Consider the following 24347-nt stretch of genomic DNA (forward strand, 5'->3'; position numbering starts at 1 on the left):
ACACGAAAAAAAAAAAAAAGGAGAAAAAGTAGGAATAAAGAGAGGAAGAAAGAAAAAAATCATGTTAAAATCAATACAACTTTCTTTCCCATTTTAAAATGTCATTTGATTTATAATTGCTGTGAATTTATAACCACATTTGTATATTTGTTCAAACTCGTTCAACTAAAGATTAGAGTTATCTACAAAATTGTTTTTGTTTTTGTTTTTGGATCACACCCGGCAGCACTCAGGAGTTACTCCTGGCTCTATGCTCAGAAATCGCTTCTGGCAGGTTTGGGTGCCCATATGGAATGCTGGGATTCGAACAAATGTCGGTCCTGGGTGGGCCACTTGCAAGGCAAACACCCTACCATTGTGCTATTGATTTATTGTTTTTATTGGAATAAATAAATCTAATCTGTAAAGCTTAATCATAAGGTTAATCATACTTTTTTTAAACTAGCATTTTACTGATTAGATAAAAAAACCAGTGGACATTTGAAACCATCTTAGCATGACTTGGGCAATCAATAGCTAGAATTTGAAAATTCTCTTATTAATTTTTAAATTTTGCTGATAATAGGGTAATAGATCACTTTTAAATTTTTCATCAGTATAACTGACTCACTACATTTTTCTTTAATATATTATCTTTTGAAGTCATGTAACAAAACCTGGGATAGTCATCATTGGATTAATGATAAATTAAAGTCAAACATATATTTACCCTGTAAAGACGTAATCCTATAACAACACAACTTTTTAGGTTATATTAAGAAGTAAAATTGTGGGGCTGAAGAGGTAGCAATGCTGCAAGGCATTTGTCTAGCAAGCAGCTGACCCAGGATGGACCTGGTTTGATTCCCAGCATCCCATATGGTCCATTGAGCCTGCCAGGAGCAATTTCTGACCACAGAACCAAAAGTAACCGTTGAGTGTCCCTCTGTGTGGCCCCAAAACCAAAAAAAAAAATAAATAAAAAAGTTAAATTGTGAGATCAATGATAATGAAGATGACAATAACAAAGTCATTAAAGTGGTTCTTCCCAGGGGCCTGAGTGATAGCAAAGTGGTAGGGTGTTTGCCTTGCACACAGCCAATTCAGGATGGACCTGAGTTCGATCCCAGGCATTCCATTTGGTCTCCCAAGCCAGGAACAATTTCTGAGCACATAGCCAGGAGTAACCCCTGAATATCACCGGGTGTGGCCCCAAATCAAAACAAAACAAAACAAAAAACCAAAAACTTGCTGGATTGAGAAACAAAATGTTAAAAAAAAGAAGAATCTTTGATTCTATTCATCTGCTTGTCTTTGTTATTGCATGAAGAAAAAGAATCTCAATTTCTTTTATATTATATATATTCTTTTATATCTCTACTTTTTATATAATAGGCAGGATTTCCTCCTGGAGTTGTGAATATTGTGCCTGGTTATGGGCCGACAGCAGGAGCAGCTATTTCTTCTCACATGGATGTTGACAAAGTGGCCTTCACAGGTTCCACAGAGGTAACATAATTCATGTAGGCCATTGTTAATGTCTTAATCTCCACCTTCAGGGAGATGTTTTATGTAACTGTTCTGAATTTGACGTTTCCCTCAAACAAAAGTGCTATTTAATGAGTTGTTCCTTATTCTAGCCTTCAAATATTTATGGAACATAAGCATATGCATTTGAGATAAAACACAATACCTTTTCCAAACAGAAAGACTGGAATAAACTGGTTTCAGTGTATTTATTAATTTTCCTGATGAAAAAAATATGGTTGATTAGACCTTATTCTATGACTAGTAGACTTAATACTAGTAGTAGTAGGCTATAGAAATATGTATGAATCAACATTATTTTATCCTATAGATGATGAAAATTAAATAGCAGTGCCTCACCCAGAGCTTCTTATTTGAGGCTATCTTCCCCACACAATCATAAAGAAAGCCAGAAGCTCAGGGTTTTTTAGATGCTACCACTGACCCAACTTGAGTTTTCTGCTTCTCTAGTTCTAGTTTAGCTGGGAGAAAACAGTGTAAGAGGAAAATATTTTGTTTCAGACTCTGACTTACTTTTCTTAGTCTCCAGTTAAGTGTGCTTGTTAAATTTGAGTATGTTGTATACTTAGTACAGTATCTACTGACATATAGAGAGAAAGTGTTTGAGTAGTAATATAATCATGTTATGGTAATACAGTATTATATATTGCATATTCACTTTCTTTTTTTATTTTTGCATTCTCTTCTAATTTCTAACCTGCATGGAATGTGAAAGGTCTTAAATAACATATTCATTTATGTATCTGATCAATACTCTACTCAAGTAGAAATTGGGAATTAAATGGTGACAAGTAAATATTGGCCCAAATAAGACTTTATTGTTCATGCTGAACATAAAAGAAAAAGTCAGCATCTACCTATACTTTCTTCAGTGGAACTAGATATTTTCATTAAAGTATGATATGTGAAGAAAAGAAATCCAATTAATACTAGGTAAATTAAAATGAACCATCTATTTTAAAAAAGCAAAAATTTTATTACATTAAAACCTCCAAAACTAATGAAGAGAAAGCTAAAGAAGAGTTTAATGTTTAAATATGGAAATATAAAAACAGTTACAGAAATTATTTTGCTTAGATGTGATCTACAATGAAAAAAAATGTTTTCTGAAAAGATGCAGTTAGAATAAAAGAAAAGACAAAATCAGTAGCATTTTAGGTAACCTAAATGGCAGCCTAAATCACATATCCAATATTTCTTCTATATCTCTGATCCAAAGGTTCAGGAAAAGACAGAGAAAGGAAGACACATCAGAGAGAGGTAGAAATGTCTGTCAGTCAACACTTAATGTTGCACAGTACTGTGATTGATACTCAGAACTCAGTTGATTTGGGACAGAATATTGTCACTGCTTTGAGAAAGGTGCCATTTCTTTGGGAAATTGATTTGTATTCAAATAATACAATATTAGGTAGACTGGAAGAGTTCTCCTGAAGGTTCTGGGGAGACCAGGAGAAAGGAACATTTTTGCCTAATGTCCTCAGAGATGTCTTTACAAAGTAGTGAAAATAACAGCTGATGTGGAACAAAGAGGAAGTCTTCCATCTGCAACAATTTGGACCTAGAGAAGTAGTTATACATAGTGAAATAAAACAGAAAATTTTAATATAGAGTGTAGGATATCAGTCAAGCAATCTATATAAAGAAACAAAACAGCTAAAATGAGCAGAGCAAGTAAGATGCTTGTTTTGCACATAGTTGATCAAAGTTTGATTATGGGTACTAACGTCCAGCACTTCATTTATTGACCACATAGCCAGGAGTAATCCCTGAACACCACTGGCTATGATCCACACATTTCTCCTGCCAAAATTAGAAATAAAAAAGAAAAAAATGAAGGAAAACAAAAGCAAACTATAGATTGTAGTGATTAACAATAGCAGTAGATTAGTGATTAACAATAGCAATGTAGAATAAAATATATGTCATGTAAAAAGTGTTACCTATATGGGTGAAAATTATCTTCTGATGACAATCATAGAAATTATGTACAGATAATTACTTAAAATGCCATAGAACTGAAACTTATGTAATATCATAGAACTAATTTCTATAAAAATTGTACAAACTGAACACAATGGCAGGAAAGAGTTGGAACCAACCAGATCAGAAAAGATTATAGTAAAGAGCACAGATAAGTTTTAGGGAATTCTCAATTTACCAATTAGTCAAATAGAGTTTTCTGTATTCCAGTAAAGGATAAAAATTTTATTAGATACATTTTAGTGTGTTGTATGTAAAGTTAAATTTATGATTCAAATGAATAATGACCTTACTTCAAATATATGTATCGAAATTAACTTATCAAGTTTTATATTTCTGTTCTCATGAATATTCCTTTATTTCACTGTGTATTTGTGCTAGAATGAAGTAGGTTACAGTAGCTAAAAGTGCCAGATCTTGAAAAATGCCACTTAATGTTCCTCCCAAGTTAAACTTAACTATGGCCCAAACATGTAAGTTTAAAATTGTAAATAAACCTGATTCAGAAGAATGAATTATGCCTGCTTTTCAATGCTTCATTTCAGGTTGGCAAAATGATCAAAGAAGCTGCTGGGAAAAGCAATCTGAAAAGGGTGACCCTGGAGCTGGGAGGGAAAAGCCCTTGCATTGTGTTTGCTGATGCTGACTGTGAGTCTGAACCTCGTTGTTAATTTTTTTTTAAGTAAATTTTATTGTGACCCAAGTGAATTACAAATCTTTCACAGTAATATTTATGATACATAATGACAATGAATCAGGGGCATTCCCTCCACCAGTGCTGTCTTCTCTCTACCATTGTTCTCAGCATGCATCCGATATCCCCTTCTTTTGCTCCCCAGACTGCTAGTGTAACTGCTCCCCTCTGTGCATATCTTGTAGATTGGGTATCGATTCTGTTGTTGTTGAATTTGGATTTGGTGTTTAAGTCTGATCTTTTTTTTTGTTTCTTCTCAATATCCCTGTTAATTTTTTATGATTACCCTTTTCCTGTATGGTATCGCCATCCAATATACTTTGTTTACAAAGGATTTGTTTCTAGTGTCAAAGTGTAAGACATTAATCAAAGTCAAAATTACTCTCAATTTATTTTAGAGTATTAATTTTTATTTCTTGATCTATTTTAAAAATATTTTAAAATTTTATTTTAGTCATCATGATTTACAACACCTTCAGTAAGAATTTCATGCATGAAGTATTTCAGCATCACTCTTTCCACCAGTGTCCTTCTCAATGTAACTTCCCTTATACCCCACCATGTTAAGCCTAAACCCAGTTTTATAGACCAGTTTTCAGGCTCTTTTGCCTTTGACCATTGATTATTTCTTTATGATGTTTATCCTTAAATATTTAACACCTCAATAAGGTTAACATAGATAATGTTTTTCTTCCTGTTTTGAAGTTTATATATACTATATTCTTAGCTGAGCTTGAGAAAATATCCATTATACACTTAATGGTTCTTATAGTTACACAATACTATAGATAAGATTATATAGTGTATGTATCCATGAAATTATATGTAATGTATATAATATATAAAATGCCATAGCTTTATTATAATCATGCTTAGTATGGAGAAATAACCACATACAGATTAAGAGCAGATGAAAAGATTCCATTTACACATTTCTAGTCTCTTTCTACTCTAAGTCAAATACTCATTAAATAAATGATAAGAAGAAAATGAAATAATTACTTAAGTCATTTCCCATTTTCCTTTTATTATTGATTACATAAATTGAGATATTTGTAAAACATTTGTTATGAAATTTCGTTTGCTCTTGGACTACAACTAGCATAGCAGTACTCAGGAATTACTCCTGACTCTACACAAAGAAATTACTCCTGCTGGTATTGGAACACCAAATGGGGTGCGAGGAATCTAAACTGGGTTGGCTACATGCAAAACAAGCACCTATCTGCTATGTTATATCTCTAACGACTATTGTAAGATTTGATCTACAACAATTTCTTGGCCCTCTCCATATTAATCTTTTATATCATATGTAATTACTACTTTTTCAGAAGTATCATTTTTGCTTTCACTTTATAGTAATAAAATTCCAGAAAAATAACATATTATCTGACTGATCAAAATTAGTATCTTAAATGGCTCCTAAGAAAATTAGAAAAGTACATATTACAAACTATAAATATTTTGTCAACTTCAATCTAAAAGTTTATTCTTTTACATTCTTGTATAAAATAAATAATTTTTCAGTGTATCTGCTTTAATATAAATATTTTTTTTGCAGTGGACAATGCCGTTGAATTTGCACACCTTGGGTTATTCTATCACCAGGGTCAATGTTGCATAGCTGCATCACGACTTTTCGTGGAGGAGTCAATTTATGATGAGTTTGTTCGAAGGAGTGTTGAGCGTGCGAAAAAGTATGTTCTTGGAAATCCTCTGGCTCCTGGAATCAGTCAAGGACCTCAGGTATCATAGAAAGAATAGCATTCACAGAGGAAGCAAGAATAAAAGATATTCTTGTTCATTTGTTCAAAGATATCTTTGTTCATTTTAATTAAGATTATTTCTTATGCATGTGTTTTTCTACATGCCAATAACTATATCAGCTCAGTGATTAAAACTCATACATGTTAATGAAGCTAACTTTCAATGGTAAATGAATAATTCTGTTTGGGGAATGACCAGTTTTTTTGTTTGTTTGTTTTTTTTTGGGGGCTACACTTGGTGATGCTCAAGGGTTACTCCTGGCTATGTGTTCAGGATAGATATCAGACTGCCTGGGAAACCATATGGGATGCCAGGGGGCTAACCGCGGTCCTGGGTCAGCCACGTGCAAGGCAAATGCCCTACCACTACTCCATTGCTCTGGCCCCTGACCAGTTTTTATATCTGAAAAACAAACTGCTTTCTTTTGGGAAAATTAGAAAAGTGCATATTACAAGCTATAAATATTTTGTCAACTTCAATTTAAAAGTTTATTCTTTTACATTCTTGTCATTTATTTCCTCCTTGTAGTCATTCCTTTTTCTCGGCTTTATACACAGTAACATATCTAAATTATCTTTAAAGTCCTTAGTTATTCAGTTCTATAATGGTAGCATAAAATTTAAAATGTTTTGAGTGCCTGGTTGTATGGTACACTACATTTTTTAGTTGTTGAAACTCAATGGTCATCCTAGTATTCTATTTACTTTTATTTAAAAACATTATAAATTAAAGTCTTTTTCTTTTTTCCCCCTTTTTTCCTTTTCTTTCTTTTTTTTGTTTGTTTGTCTTTGGGCCACACCTGAAGATTCTCAGGGGTTACTCCTGGCTCTGTATTCAGAAACTGCTTTTGGCAGGCTTGGGGTACCATATGGGATGCTGGGGATTGAACCCACCCCACCCTCACCTGTACTCTAGACAATCTAGATAAGTTAGAAATCTATCTTGGATTTTTTCTCATCTTAAACATAGGAAAGTTTGTGATTTATCCAATGAAAAACATTAAGATATGGAAATCCTTTTACAATTTGCAAGTAACAAGCTATTGTTTTATCTTATTGCCAATATATTCCTATTTATTTGGATTTAGTAAGCATACAAAATAGGTTCTAATATTTGGAAACCTCAAATGGTCTTCAAGATATATATATATATGTATATATAAAGCAAATACATATAATAAATGCAATCTGACATCTAAAATTGATTGAATTTATAAGATTTTCAATTGTTATTTTTTCTAATATCACTAACCTACAAATACATCATTGTAGATATAGGCGTTTTCTCATTTGACATATGTAAATTAAATGTTTTATTACTGACAAAGCAAATTTTAGTTTTATTTCAGAAAAAAATAATTTTCAGAACAAAATTTAAAACTTGTCAAGTCAAAATTTTTATTTGGAAAGAAGCGATAATGTCCTCATCAAATACATTAGCATTGTCAATAGTGTCACATTTTTTCTTATAGCATGTTTCTTAAAGCATAAGGCTTTTGACTTAGAGCTAAATCTAAAGTCTAATCTCTTTAAGATTCAATATTTCAATCTCTACAATGATAGTAATAATATAAATTTGAGGAATAATAAATTATGCAAGTAAATGAAATACTCTATATAATGAAATTCTATATAATGAAGTACTCTATATAAAGCTTCTATCTGAATGCTTAGTTCAATGTATCTGTTTTAGTGTCTACCTACAGTGACAGTAATCACAGATTCATAGCTTTTGTAACTATTTTCTTTATTTTTACAAATCTACAGTTTTCCAATAATTTAAAAGATTATCATTGTTTCTCAGTGTTTTTCTTCAACTTATCTTCTTTATCAACCCATTCACCATAATGCATCTACTTCATGCATTAAAACATATAAAATACTTTGAGACTGCTAAAAGAATAATATGCCCTACTACATTTCATAAAATAGAACAGGTGTCAACGGCAGTAAAGGGGCCTTGCCACATCCCAGCAGAATTGAGAAGTTTCTAAGGTCTGAAAGGAAGGCGAGGTTTAAAACCTGAAAATACCTGTTTATTGAAAATGAAAATAACCAGACTCAAATGGCAAATACTTCAGTGCAAGGGAAATTTTTTGTCATTCAGTTTACCCTAATGTAGAAATTCCCAAGCATATTTGACTGGCCATCTCTTTTTTTTTTTTTTTTTTTTTGGTTTTGGTTTTTGGGTCACACCCACCCAGCAGTGCTCAGGGTTGACTCCTGGCTCTATGCTCAGAATTCGTTCCTGGCAGGATCAGGGGACCATATGGGATCCCAGGATTTGAACCACCATCCGTCTGCATGCAAAGCAAATGACCTACCTCCATGCTATCTCTTCGGGCCCCCTGCCATCTCTTTTTTAAGAAAAGATATGTATTTAGTGTCCCACTTTATGTTTTCTTATAACAAACATACAGAAAGCATCCCTAGTTGTGTGTGTGTATGTGTGTGTGTGTGTATTTTTTTCTTTCTTGGGGGGGGGCACACCCTATGATGCTCAGGGGTTATTCCTGGCTGTGTACTCAGATATCACTCCTGGCTTAGGGAACCATATGGGATGCTGGAGGATCGAACTGCGGTCTGTCCTACGCTTGCACTGGCAAGGCATCCTTACTGCTTTGCACCACCTCTCCAGTCCCAGTCCTCCAGTTGTATATTTTTAGTGATACCCTTGTTCCACATACCCTGCAATAAGGTTCAGTCTTGCCCACTTTGGGAAAGCATTCTCTAGTACAATGTTTTCAATCTTTCCAGTGCATTTGAATCACCCGATCTTGTTAAACATTAAGATGAAAGATAGTACACAGAGAGATTAATGTGCTGCCCAACATGATTTATTGTAGTTCATTTCTTGGTACCACATATTGCCTTGAGCACCACCAAGTGAATCTCTGAGTCCTATAGTAGTGTCAAGATAGCCTGAGTACTCTGGCACCATAGGGCCTGATTAGTAGCATGTCCTCAATCCTAACAGTTAACTTCTGGCAGGATGGCCAAGATATGTGATGGTGCCCCCATACCTGTTGAGCACTGCTTGGGAACCTTCCCCAAATGAAAATTAAAATAAAATATGTCTAGTATAGAGTCTTTGGGAGCACGTTTTGCTACCAAGTAATGCAGAGTTGTTGATTTTTGAATTACTGTGATAAGTGTCATTGGTTACACACACATATATATTTATATATGTATATATATAATATTACCATATTGTTTAAAAATTAGAGCCTAGGGGCCAGAGAGATAGCATGGAGAGAGGGTGTTTGCCTTGCATCCAGAAAGATGGTGGTTCGAATCCTGGCATCCCATATGGTCCCCCGAGCCTGCCAGGAGCGATTTCTGAGCATAGAGCCAAGAGTAAACATTGAGCACTGCCAGGTGTGACCCAAAAACAAAACAAAACAAAATGAAAACAAACAAACAAAAATTAGAGCCTATCCAAATTTTTCAGCAAACAGATCCTTTTAGTGTAAGCAGGATTTGCATTTTCATCTAGCATTTATTATTCTTTTTTACAGACAGAAACTATTTTGACTTAAGAATATTTTGAGATAGAAACCTGAAAAAAAATCATGATTTATAGGTACTACCAAATTAATTCCTTAAAAAAGGCTAAAAATGTTTTGTGTAGAAATACAGGAATCCTTGATAATTTAACTGGCATACAGTTAAATTAGTGCTTTTACCTTACAGATCTGTGTAACACTACAGCTTAGAATAACCATGTTAATTAATAAGCAGTAATTTAAATGTTTCTTATTGTGCCAATATAATATTACTTAATATGCTGAAAACAAAAGAATGCTTTCTTTTTGTAATTGTCAATTAGTATTAGAGAGAGGAGTACCTTTGTGCCAACTAGTTTTTATACATTTTTTTAAAAATTGGTTTTTTTGTTTCAAATAATGAAAATTTTTTTGTTTCAAAGAATGCTTAAACTAATTAGGTATAAAACCAGGTTGTGAGCATTTAGAATGTTATGAAACACTCGGGGTCTAGGAACATTTGGGGATTAAATAGTCAAAGAAGATTAAGTAAAACATGTTTAAATAAGTGAGAGCACATTCTACTGACAAGGGGAGAATCCCACTTTTATTTCTGCATCTTTGATGTATTTATATGTTTGTGAAAAGGAAGCTTTAACAAACAATTTAGTGTCTAAAGGTCACTTAGTCTTCCAACTCTCAGTGTATGAAATGAGGAAAAATTTAGTGCAAATTTCAGAATGGGATAAAGAAGACCGTGTTTCTCCCTGGATGCTAGTTTTATTTTGTCCTTATAAAATATTGTTTCATGACAATTTAAGTTCTATAATTCTATATATATATATGTATATTGGTTTTTGAGCAACATATGGCAATGGTCAAAGGTTACTCAAGCCTTTGAACTCAGGAATTACTATCAAACCAAGGCAAGGCAATAATGCCCTACTCACTGTACTATTGCTTTAACATTCCCTTGTTATATATTTCTAGATGATCTACTTAAGCAAGTAGGATGGCAATAATTGGGACAGATTGGAAATTAAAAAATACTGACTGGCACACAGGAACCATTTTTAGAAGAATGTCAAGATTAGATCCGTTCAGACTGAGACAATCAGAAATGTGATGAACCAAGTAGAGTTCTACAGGTCTTCTAAAAGCCCCAAGTCATATATTTTTCCATTTTTATAACTAACTAAACCCTGTATAAATTATAAACTCTATATGTAATTTCCCCTTTTATATTTTTTAATTTTAGTTATGATCTATAGTTTGTACAGTGTTTGGTAATGATTGTTATGTTTTTTTGTGCAAGAGTTTACCTGTGCTTGCACTGTTGGCCTCATTTTTCATATACTTTATAAAAATTAAGTATAAACATGTATCACCTAAATTCCTTTCCAGAAAAATCATGAGAACAAAATATATGGGAATAGGTATCTGTGCCTTTGTCGGCTTTTTTGATGGAATCTTGATGTAAAGCCAATGTCCTAGCATTTGCAAGCTCTCTTTTTTAGTATGAGAAGCAATGTTTAATGTTTATAGGTTGCTAACTATTTTTTCCTCCTTGTATGGTATTTTAAAATAGATTGATAAGGAACAATATGAAAAAATACTTTCCCTCATTGAGAGTGGGAAAAAAGAAGGAGCAAAGCTGGAATGTGGAGGAGGTCCATGGGGAAATAAAGGCTACTTTATTCAGCCCACAGTTTTCTCCAATGTTTCAGATGAGATGCGCATTGCCAAAGAGGAGGTAAATGGTCTCTTTCTATTCTCTTCATTTGTTGACATATTTTGTCTTCATCTGTGTATACAAAGGTCCTCTCAAAATGAGGAGGTTCCTTATATTTCTCAGTAAATGTTTCTCTTTATCTCTGTAAATGATAAAAGTTTCAGTTATTTATGATAAAGTTTGAAAATAGTAAGGAATTCATTAGTTCAGCCAAGAATTTCAAAGCAAACACAATTTAGCATACTTAGTAATTTCTAGGTACTTCCTCCTTAAATTAATGGAAGAAAAGAGATTCATTTTCTTTATTGTGTTTTCTTTTGAAAAGAAGTATTTCCTCTGAAGTGAAAAATTAAGTAATGCAGTCTTTGAAATTAAATTTATTTTGAGATAAGTTTGCATTTATTTGCTGTTCTGAGATATTTCACTGACAGATTTCATGTACTCTTTATCCACTTTCTTTCAATGTTCAACCTTGCTAAATTATATCACATTATCTTTATAATAACACAGTCAAGATACATATAAAGTGAACAAAATATTGATTCAGCAAAAGTCAAGATTCAAGTACTAGATAGTTTAGTATAAATTTTATTATAAAAGGAAACTTGAGGGGTTTGCATGGGCAATGGAATTATGTTGTCTTTTCCTCTCCATATAATTTTTAATTTACTTTTTTGAGCATTTTCAATTGCTTGAATTCCAGATGTACTTTGAATAAATAACAAGTCTTGATTTTTTCTTTTGATTTCAGTATTAATAGTGAGATAGACATTGTTTTTTAGTATGGTGCCAACTGTTAGTTTTAGAAACTGCGCTTACCCTGGTTTAGGAAATACTCCTCAGTGCTAGTGTTATGATTATTTTTAATCAGGAAAGATAGTTGAATTTATTTATTTGTGGTTTTTATCTGGATTTTCTGAGATAAACTGTTGATTTTATATTTTCTTTATTTTATTAATATTATTTATTTGAAATATGATTCTTTCTAAACATACAACTTGGTAAACCTCACTTGGCAGTTGTGTACAGTAATTTCTAAGTATTAACTTCCACATATAGCATAATTAGTATTGGTTTGTGTTTTGAGAAATATTGGTATTTTGTGTAATCAACAGACAATATAAAGCATTGTTATATTTTATGGCACTAAATTTTTTGTATCTTGAATTCTCCTTAAATACATAGTCAACTCATATTTATAAATTCTCGCACTAGTTGTTAGTTGAAAGAGCTAAGACCTAAAGAAGTAAAGTGATTAAGTTATATAGCTATTTGAAGGTATCTTGAGAGCATAGCTTATCATTTTACTTGATTAATTGTTATTTATATTAATTCTATTTTCTATCAACACCACTAAAACATGACACTGAAAAATGTAAAAAACACTGTTTTATAAATTTCTTGGTGTTAGTTCTGGAAGATTATTCATAATCTTATGAATAATTCAGAGGAGTAAAATTTATAGATGAGAAACAGTTCTATTTTGTTTTGAAAAATACAAAACATATATGTTTGGTGACTGACACTGTCTTCATTAATATTCTACTTAGCATATGATCTCTATTATAAATGACAATAATAGAGCAAGCCAATGGTGATAGGATAATGTTCCTTAGCAAGTCAACAAAGAAATGATACATTCTAGATAAATGACAAGTCAAACACACACTTGTTACAGGTGGAGCAAAATCAGAAATACTTTGGATGATGATGATGATGATGATGATGATGATGATGTTGATGATGATGATGATGAACAAGATAATGATTATAATGATCATGAGGCCAAATTTAGTTGAAGTTTACCACTTGTAAGATTTGATGTTCAGGAAAGTCAATTTAATCATTCAGGAGCTGAGTTGATTCTAACTCATGAATCATAGTCAAAGTTCCTTGTTGATACATTTCAGTGTTACCAGTCTGGACCTTGGTGCCAAAAAAGTTAAAATAAGCTCCTCCAGGAGTGACAGAATGCTTCTTGTCATTATCTTCCAGCAAAAATGAGCTTTTGCTCAGAACTTACTGTCCCAAGATATTCAGCATAATATATCTGTAGAGTTACCTTGAGCAGAGCAAATACCCTCAATAAGTTACCCAAAACTAGTGTTTGAAGTTTAGATATTCATTTTACCAGACACCATTATTATCATAGTACCCATGATGTTAACATTGATAAGCAAAACAATGTGGTATTCACCATGTGTTTTTATTTGTAAGTCCTCAATGGCATTATAAAATTTTATTCCTGAATATATTGCTATCAATAAGGACTCAGTAATCTACCATGTAGTCTCTGTTCAGTTTATGATGTTTATGCTTTTTGTTTGTTTTTGTTTTTGCTTTTGTTTTTACCGTATTAGGTGTCAATCTCAGAGCTTCTCACATGCAAGGCAAAAGAGCTCTGCTGCTGAGCCACAATATTGGTATAATACAGTAGCTAGAAAGTTAAAACTGTAATATTAACTTATAATTTTATAACTTATAATAGTAACTTATAATTTTTTGATTCTATTATACAGATTTCAGGTAAGAAGTAAAATTTTAATTTCAGATGGATTGTAGAGCCAAAGAAGTTTTTAATATAGTTTAAATATTTTGATCACTTAGCCAATAAAATATTTACCAATTATTTTAATGTATTTTACTCATTTCTATCTTATAGATATTTGGACCAGTGCAGCAAATCATGAAGTTTAAATCTTTAGATGATGTGATCAAGAGAGCAAACAATACTCTATATGGATTATCGGCAGGCATCTTTACCAAAGATCTTAATAAAGCCATAACAGTGTCATCTGCTCTGCAGTCTGGGACAGTATGGTAAGTCAAACCTATGCAATACTATTCAATATTAAGTATATTAAAATATAACTTGGGTCTTTTTTCAGATTGTGTTTTTTTCTGGAGTTACATGGTTTGCTAAGAAGAAGTTACTGCCACCAAAATAATAAATAAAAATTAATAAATAAATGAGCTATATAGTACAGTACACATGGCCAATCTGGATCTGATTTCCTGGCACTTTATATGGTCTCCAGAGCCTCCAGGAGTGATCCCTAAGTACAGAGTCAGGAGTATAGTGTGATCTAAAACAGTGTGATCTAAAAACTGATAATGATTCATAAATACAAACCACAATACCATACTATATTACAAGAACTTTAGAGGAATTTTGTTTGTTTTTCTAACTCTATGCAGCCTCTTGATACCCATCAGATAAGGGGCTAATCTCCAAAATATACAAGGCACTGACAGAACTTTACAAGAAAAAAACATCTAATCCCATCAAAAAATGGGGAGAAGAAATGAACAGACACTTTGACAAAGAAGAAATACAAATGGCCAAAAGACACATGAAAAAGTGCTCCACATCACTAATCATCAGGGAGATGCAAATCAAAACAACGATGAGATACCACCTCACACCACAGAGAATGGCACACATCACAAAGAATGAGAACAAACAGTGTTGGCGGGGATGTGGAGAGAAAGGAACTCTTATCCACTGCTGGTGGGAATGCCGTCTAGTTCAACCTTTATTGAAAGCGATATGGAGATTCCTTCAAAAACTGGAAATCGAGCTCCCATATGATCCAGCTATACCACTCCTAGGAATATACCCTAGGAACACAAAAATACAGTACAAAAACCCCTTCCTTATACCTATATTCATTGCAGCACTATTTACCATAGCAAGACTCTGGAAACAACCAAGATGCCCTTCAACAGATGAATGGCTAAAGAAACTGTGGTACATATACACAATGGAATATTATGCAGCTGTCAGGAGGGATGAAGTCATGAAATTTTCCTATACATGGATGTATACGGAATCTATTATGCTGAGTGAAATAAGTCAGAGAGAGAGAGAAAAACGCAGAATGGTCTCACTCATCTATGGGTTCTAAGAGAAATGAAAGACATTCTTGCAATAATAATTTCCAGACACAAAAGTGAAAAGAGCTGGATGTTCCAGCTCACCATAGGAAGCTCACCACAAAGAGTGATGAGTTTAGTTAGAGAAATAACTACATTTTGAATTTTTCTTATAATGAGAATGTATGAGGGAAATGGAGAGCCTGTTTAGAGTACAGGCGGGGGTTGGGTGGGTAGGAGGGAGACTTGGACATTGATGATGGGAATGTTGCACTGGTGATGGGTGGTGTTCTTTACATGACTGAAACCCAAAAACAATCATGTATGTAATCAAGGTGTTTAAATAAAAAAATAAAAATAAAAAAAAATAAAAAAAAAGAAAGAGGTGATAAAAAAAAAAAGAAATTATTTACTTAACCTGATATTTGGCTCAAACAGTACAATATACTGAGTAATTTCTAGATAATTGACACTAAGACTAATCATCAAAAGATCAAATTCTCTTTTAAGAAAGCGAAAAGATAGTAAAATGATATTTATCTAATATTTTTAAATCAAACATTCAATTTTTATGCCAGTTACTTATTACTTACTAAATTTTAATAGCACCTCCTATTCATTGTTCACCTGTTATATATATTTGATTTCTGTATTTTAATTCAATTTTAATTATTTTATTGAATTTTATTTATTTTATTGAAATTTATTTAAATTACATAAAATAATCATTCAATTGTTTCGTTATTAATCAAAGTTTAATTATTTTGATTAATATTTTTGTATTTTAATTTAAATAAATTATTTAATTAAATTTAATAGTAAGGCAATGCACCTGAGACTGTTGTATAACTCTGTTTAGCCCCAACTTCAGATTACTTTGTTGGCAGTTTTCTTAATCACCAGACATCACTTTGTCCCTTATGTACTTGCAAGATTATATTATTATAATGTGATTATAGAATTCTTTTGGTTGCTTTCGTAGAGATCATTTCTAGCTGAGCTTGGGAATCATATATGGTGCATTGATTGGACCCAGATCAACCACATGCCAGACCAGTGCCCTTCCTGCTTAATATATTTCCAGTCCCAATAGTTTCTTTCTTTTTTTAATGAGTGAACAAATTTTACTTTTATAATGGTTTTAGGTTTAAAAAAGAAATGAGCATGTATAGTAAGTGGTTAGTAAGTACCTCAAGTACTGTCAGGGGTGATCCCTGAGTGCAGATCCCAAAGTAACCTGAGCACTATTGGAAGTAGCCTAAAAGCAAAAACAAAACCACAAACACTAAGGTTCTTTTATTTTTACTTTGGAGTAACAAAGTAGTACATGCTTTCTTAATAAAAATATTTATTATGAAATTATTTCACCCTATGGTATGGAACTGACCAGTAAGAAATTTCTATTTAATTAAAACAAAAGTGGTCATATTTTTATTGCTACATACCCTCAAACATATCAGTGTCTGACATTGTCAAAAATATAGTCATTTCAGTATATTTTCAGTATATATATTTTCAGTATATTTCAGTCATTTCAGTATATTCAATATAATTTCAGAATAATTTGGATATTACCTATAATTTCATATTAGATACGTAGCTTTGCAATTTAAGAATAAATTAACAAGTCTAAAGCATAGGTTTTCTTTTCTTTTTTTTCTTTTTTAGGAAACAGGGAAATATGTGCTCCAGAAAAATACTCTCCTTGCTTTACTAGTGATCCATTCCCAAGGCATGTTTTTGAAAATACAAATATTTTAAAGGACCTATCCTTATCCAACAAAACAGGATTGGATGAAAACTTTTTAGCTCATTAAGAATACAGAGCCCTGGGCATAGGATAATCAATGCTTTCTCTGAGCTATCACTAAATATTACCTAAAAATAAAACCAATAAGCAAACTAAGCATGAAATAGTTTTTCTGTCAGTTGCTTCATTGTTCAGAAATTATAATGTATGAAGGAAAGATGAAATATCTGCTTAAAACCACATTGTTGGGCCGGGCGGTGGCGCTAGAGGTAAGGTGTCTGTCTTGCCTGAGCTAGCCTAGGACGGACCCGGCGTTCCATATGGTCCCCCAAGCCAGGAGCGACTTCTGAGCGCATAGCCAGGAGTAACTCCTGAGCGTCACTGGGTGTGGCCCAAAAAGCAAAAAAACAAAACAAAACAAAAAAACCACATTGTTACTTCCTATATAACACTTTAACTTTACCCTTTTTTTGCAATTTAATTTTTAATTTTTTAATTTATAATTTTTTTAATTTTTGAAAGCTAAGTTTTGCATTAGATCTCCTTATTTAGCACTCTATGAAACATCACAAAGAGTAAACAAGTTAGTAATGAAACCCAATTTTTATGAAACCAATTTTTGAAAAGAAGGTTGTTTATTTATTATATTATATTTATTACATTTATAATTTATATGTATACATAATACGTTATTATATGATATATAACTTACATAATATATTTATATTTATATAATGAATGGTATTAATTCTCTAAGTAAACAAACCTATATATCATTATAAAGAATATATGTTCAACAAAATATAGCTTCTTGTAGATCATATCTTTTCTTCAAGAGCACAGAAGTTATTTTCTTATAACATTCAATTTACAATTTTTCAATATAAAATATACTACCAAAATGGTTTAAGCCCTTTCACACACATATTATATGGCATTCTATTTATTTATAGAAAATACATTGCAAACATTTTTTATTTGCATTTTCAGTAAAACTTTCTTTTTATTAAGCATCACACTATTACTAGTAAGAGGTCATGTGTCAGTTGAGCTATTTCTCTTGTCTACGTGTTGCTTTATTACTGCAATAAGTATGTTATATTGAAATGATAGAGTTGCAAAGAAAATGTCAAAATTTCTAAACTGGAGAGTTACCTCATAAGTATAATCTATAATATACTTTCTTTTTTTAGGGTGAATTGCTATAGTGTCATATCTGCCCAGTGCCCCTTCGGTGGATTCAAGATGTCTGGAAATGGGCGAGAACTGTAAGAATAGCTTTTTATGAGATTATTATTTGACAGAAATGATTGCCATTCCAAGGGAAAGAATTTGTATTTAAGTTAGAACTTGCCTGTGATTTTATTTTTCTGGAGCACAGTACTGATAGTACCTGAGTATTACCAGAATCCAGCATTTATAATATCTTTCTATTAGTCAGCATGTTATTTTTAGGAATATCAGCAACTATGAATAAAGTAAAAATAAACAAAAAGACTGAAAGGTCTTTGAGTGCATTTACATGCTTAAGACTTTATGACTTCAACTCCAAAGAAAATTTAGTATGCAAAAACATAATGACTGGGGTCAGATATATAGTATAGCAAGTAAGATGCTTTCCTTGCAAATAGTTTACCTCTGTTTTATCTCCATCAACCCATATGGTTCCATAAGCACCATCAGGAGTGATTTCTGAGTACAAAGACAGGAATAAACCCTGAACATAGCCAAGTGTGGTCCATAAACAAACAAACAAAAAAAAACTTAAAACAATAGACTAATAAGAGAAGACCTAAGAACAGATAGAAATTTGCTCCAAAGTGTGAAAGTAGCACAGGATGTTAGAATATATAAATAAGGTTATTTGCATAGAAGATTATATAAAGGGCTTGTGTAAATGACTAGCTGGGGAATTTATGGGAGTTGAAATATAATTTCAGATCTAAATAAGACAAAGATTAGAAAGTCATACATTTGAGAAATATTGTTCATATTTTCTTATAGAAGCAGTGAAAAGCCATAGATATCTTTAGAATATTGTTAGTGAGCTAGGAAGGGGCAAACAATTCAAACAATAAAAATCATATGCATAATGGAGAAAATGCAGCTGGAGACCATTTAAATTGTATTAATCCTGATTCCACTATTTACTACTAGCCTTGACACTCAAGTCAAATTGTATGCAACTTTAAGTCTATTTTTTTTTTCCTATTTAAAATGAAGATTCTAGGGCTGGAGTCATACATAGTACAGCAGTTTGGAAGCTTGTTTTGCATGTGCTTAACCCAGGTTAAATCTATACCCCATATGATGCCTTGAGTACATCAGGAGTCATTCCTGAACAGAAAGCCAGGAATATGCTTTGAGTACTCCTGGGTCTGACCCAAAAAAAAAAAAAAATAATAATAATAATAATATTCTAACAATTTCTATAGATCATTATGAGAGTTAAATGGCATTATACATGCTCATTTCCTAGATTTATGCTGACACAACAAAGTGTGAATTTAAAACTTTATTTCTTTCCTTTCTAATTTCTTTCCTCTATAATATCTATTATTAGAGAGTTCTTTGCCAAAACTTTCTAGAAATAATGAGAAGAAATGTTAGATTATTCTGAATAATGAATGAGAAGAAATGTTAGATTACTCATTGCCAAGTCAGTTATCTAACATATTTCTTTATGAATAGTAAATGTCAAAAAATCAAAAGATATGAATTAACTAGTGTAAATCAAGTATTAATTTATTCAATATAATTTTCAAACTGTAAGGTATAAAATAAGTAGATAGTGATGGACAACAATAATCAACACATAGTAATTAGAAGTAACTAAAATTCTGAATGTGGCTATACTTTTTTCTTAGTAAGAAAAGAAAAATTCTATTGCAGGCTTTTACTTCAAAATGTACACTGTACAAAATGTTACCTTCTTTGATGAACTTAATATACAAGTCATACCCTTCAATATGTTTAAAGAAAATTATTAAAGTGTAAACTCAATACTCAATGTTTCAATTACAATTTACCTTCAAAGATAGAAAGGCAGATTTTACTGGAAACAACGTTCTTCAAAAAGGAAAAGGAAAAATATAGTCTACACACTCTGTGGTAGTGATGCCCAAGGCTGAATTTACTGCAGATTTTGGTACCAGAATAAGTCAGATAGTAGAAGTGTAATCATGCTAATGTTTACTTAGATTACCAGAAGAAGTCACTTGAAACTTTTAAATTTGTGCTCAGCATTGTAGATGAGATTCCTTTAAGCCTTGTTTCTTTTGAAAAGGAGAAAATTAAAGTGGAATAAACTATTGGGCTTAGAGAGAGAGCTCACCTGATGTTTTTTGCTTGATTAAATGTGTCCTGTCGACTCAGCAAACATTTTCTTTGAGTTTACTTAATCAGTGCCAAGTTTAGTTCTGGGTGCAAGTATAATTAAAATAGCTATAACTTTGGGGGTGGAGGTTAGGCCACACCCGGTGATGCTCAAGAACTACTCCTGGCTATGCACTCAGAAATTGTTCCTGGCTTGGGGGACCATATGGGATGCCAGGGATTGAACCCAGGTCCATCTGGGGTCAGCTGCTTGCCAGGCAAACTCCCTATCACTGTGCTATATTACAGCTCCAACTATAACTTTTCAATTGCACATACGACTCTGAGTGAGAAGCACTGATATGACCTAGAAGTTTGTTAAAAATGCTAGTTTTGGACTTGTCCTTAGATCTATTAGATAAGATTAAATTAAATCTTAAATTAAGATTGTAGTTTATTGGTATATTGAATAATTTAAAAGCACAGAGTATATATATATACCAGAGAGATAAATAGAAATGCTAATTGACACTTTTGTCTTATATCATAAATACTATATATATATATGCATAGGAAAAACAAGGAGTAAAAGTTTATTTCAGCCAGAGACAACAATAATCGCACTTAGTACTCTCCTGAGGGTTTCAAGTGTCTATGAAACCCCAAATACAATGGAAAACTATTGACAAAAATCATGGGTTAATTTATCTGACTTTGTGAGATAAAGTACTTATTATACTATTATCCTTTAATGGGTTTCAGACAACTGAGGCTAAACCCTTTAATTACTTTGAAGAACATGTTCATTGAAGCTTTTAGAAGGTATTTTCAGAAGCTTAATGGCCCAAGAAAATAATCAGTGTAAGAGGATTAGGTTACTCTGGAGAAAAAGATGTCTTCTACATACCTGTCTACATCACCAGAAGAAAGGGGTAGAAAAGGATCAAGATCTTTTTACTTTGTAAGCTTACATGTGCATGAGTGTTATGATTTTCAGAATATTCTTATGTTATGTAATTTAATCCTGTCATTAAATAATGTAGAAAATAGTTTACCGGGGCCCTTTTAGTTATCTCAAAGGGTAAATCATATGAGTTCTAAAGCTGCTAGGAGGTCTAGAAAAGGTAAATTAATAACAAAATACCAAGGGCCTAATGGGTTGACTTGTATTAGCTCCATAGAAAGCCCAAAAGCTACTGAACTCTCTCCCTCTTTTTAAAATAAATAAAAATTTAGCAATACAGATCAGGTTGTTTAGTTTCCTCTGGTATTCAAAAGATGGTATTAAAATTACAGCTTAAAAGTGTTTTGTTTCAAAACTTATTAGCATGCCTTAGAATAAACATGGCAACATGATCTTTTTTAGGCTCCTCACTTCCAGGACAATTACACACAATCGGTAGTTACCCTAGGCCAAACTATGCTAAAGTTTACAATTTTAGCACTGTAGTAAAATACTCTTATTTATTTATATGGTATCAACTCTGCCTTATTTTTTTGAACCTAAATTCTTGTCCAGCTAAATTGTCTTTTCTCAGTAGTTTTTTAAAATTAAAAGTAGGACAATAAAAAGAAGGAAAAAAAAAAAAACCTAGCCAGTTTGTGCTGAGTCAAATGGGTGTGTGTGAACACTTAAAATGTAAAAATATGTTAATATGTTTTATATGTTTTTCTCACACAAGTATTTATGTAACAGCAGATCTCTTATGGTTGTCTATCAGTAGATATTTAAAATGTACACAGGAAATATTTTCCATAGTCCCTAGCCAAATAAGCAAGAACAGACTTGCCCCAAAGCATGTTATATAGTGCATTTGTATTGTTGGACTGAATTATACGAAGTTTTGTTCTCTTTTCTCTAGGGGAGAATATGGTTTCCATGAATACACAGAGGTCAAGACTGTCACAATGAAAATTTCTCAAAAGAATTCATAAAGAAACTACAGGAGTGGAATAAAGATCAATAGTGACTAAACAACTCCTACTGTTGCTAATACAGTCAATTTTAAAAATACAGTTGTTCTTGATTTCATAGAAGATAAATAAATCATATAAGAATTACTTCTATACCTAGAAAAAGTTGTATGTGGCTTATTCTTAAAGAATAATTTTTCTTCTGATATGTGAACCAAAGTCATATCTGTAATAAAAAGAATTAGATTTCAAAGCAAGATATTTCTAGATCTGTAATAATTTAGGGTTGTTTTTTCTTCTTTTTTTGTAGCTACTTGTCTAAGATAATCACTTTATAGAAGGGGACCAAATTTTTTTGCTTGTTTCCTTTTATGATACCTTGAAGTATTTAACATACATGTTAATTGCATGACATATGTGCTGTATTCCTGATAGTTGTGAAGTCATCGGAGTCTATTGAGAACTTGTCTAGAATGTCTGTCTGCTTGTCAAATGAAACAATGCCTGAAATACTTTGCTGTCATCTAAACATAATGCTAATAAAATCAATTTTGCATGATTCATGTGAGAATATTTATTTTTTAACATTTTTGTTATAACAACTTTCCCTGTCATTCAAAAACAAAGTTAAATTTAGTTCTTTAGCAAATATTTTGTGAGTTCCAACATATAAGGAAATATTGGGAATATATTAGACATTGTAGAAAACTGGTAAATAAAATCAAGGAGATTTACTGTTTTGTTCAAGTTTTATAATATCATTTTATGATGGTTTATTGTTTACTTAACAATAGAACCAATATTATTGTTATTTGTTCCTGGGCCCCTTTGGGTTAATCAAAGATTTTCTCTCCCCCTTGAGTCCTTTAATTAAAATTTTACTTTGTTTGAAAACGTTTCCATTGCAAAGTATCTAATTGTACATCATGGAGCTTTAATTTAATTTTGAACAAAGATACCTTCTAAAGAAAAGGGATGAGAAATATATAAAAATGATAATTTTATTTTGGTTTTTGGGTCACACATGGAAACACTTAGGGGTTACATCTGGCTCTACACTCATAAATCGCTCCTGGTAGGCTCAGGGGACCATATGGGATGCTGGGATTCAAAACACTGTCCTTCTGCATGCAAGGCAAACGCCTTACCTCCATGCTATCTCTCCAGTCCCCTAAAAATGATAATTTTAAAAACAAAAATAGTACAGTGATAAATTCTCAGGGATTTTGAAATGGTTATCCAGGAAAATTATTTGGTTATGAATCTGAATTATAAGCATGCTTTTAGCAAATAAAGATAAAAGAGGTTCTACAAAATTTACAGCATAGCCTTAGCTTATTTTTGTATTTTATTTTGGGGCCACACCTGGTAGCACTTATTCCTGGTTCTTGTTCAGAGATCATTCCTAGTGATCTTCAAGAGACCACATTTGGTGCCAAGGAACTGAATTCATTAGTCCTGAACCCAGTAAACCCTTAGTCTCTGTACTATTTTCAGCCCATCCACAGCATCATCTTACAACAAACTTTCTATTGGTGAAAATGGTAATTTTTTTCTATATATTTTTCTCTCAGAATTTTACATTGCACATTGACATAATTTCTGAAAAATTTCCAATCTATTTATTTCTGACTAATGTATATAGTTACATTTGAAGGGGGTTTTACCTGGAGGTGTCATATCTGAGTACTCAGGGATCACTCTTGGAGGTACACAGGGGATCATATGTGGCACCAAGGCTCAAACTTCATGTAGAACACTTTACATCCTTCCCTATCACTTTGGTCCAGATTAATGTGTATTTAACCAGAAAACATATTCTCTATCCTATTTGATGTTATTTACACTAAGAAACAGATAGAAAGATGTAACCCTATCTAATGAAATAGCACTGAGCAGTCTGAAGGAAAAATTTTAGAGATGATTGGTGGCCAGTGCAATAAAATAGTATAATAGGTAAGGCATTTACCTTGCACATAGCAAACCTACTTAAAATTCCTGGTACCGGGCCCGGAGAGATAGCACAGCGCCGTTTGCCTTGCAAGCAGCCGATCCAGGACCAAAGGTGGTTGGTTCGAATCCCGGTGTCCCATATGGCCCCCCATGCCTGCCAGAAGCTATTTCTGAGCAGACAGCCAGGAGTAACCCCTGAGCACTGCCGGGTGTGGCCCAAAACCCCCCCCCCCAAAAAAAAGTCACTCTCTTGGGGCCGGGCGGTGGTGCTAGAGGTAAGGTGCCTGCCTTGCCTGCGCTAGCCTTGGACGGACTGCGGTTCGATCCCCCGGCGTCCCATATGGTCCCCCAA

The 24347-nt window shown here is 32.6% G+C and overlaps 1 protein-coding gene across 1 annotated transcript in view; it reads left to right on the plus strand.

Moving 5' to 3' along the window:
* Positions 1-22601, plus strand: part of ALDH1A1 (aldehyde dehydrogenase 1 family member A1) — a 53831-nt gene extending 31230 nt beyond the window's left edge. The window contains exons 7-13 of the mRNA XM_049770961.1: positions 1375-1488; positions 4056-4158; positions 5766-5950; positions 11044-11208; positions 13850-14007; positions 18007-18081; positions 21991-22601. Of these exons, the coding sequence (XP_049626918.1) occupies positions 1375-1488; positions 4056-4158; positions 5766-5950; positions 11044-11208; positions 13850-14007; positions 18007-18081; positions 21991-22063 (873 nt within the window). The 3' untranslated portion in view covers positions 22064-22601. The remainder of the gene's footprint in view (positions 1-1374; positions 1489-4055; positions 4159-5765; positions 5951-11043; positions 11209-13849; positions 14008-18006; positions 18082-21990) is intronic.
* Positions 22602-24347: the final 1746 nt, after the last annotated feature.

Source organism: Suncus etruscus, chromosome 3, assembly GCF_024139225.1.
Source record: "Suncus etruscus isolate mSunEtr1 chromosome 3, mSunEtr1.pri.cur, whole genome shotgun sequence".
Lineage (NCBI taxonomy): Eukaryota > Metazoa > Chordata > Mammalia > Eulipotyphla > Soricidae > Suncus > Suncus etruscus.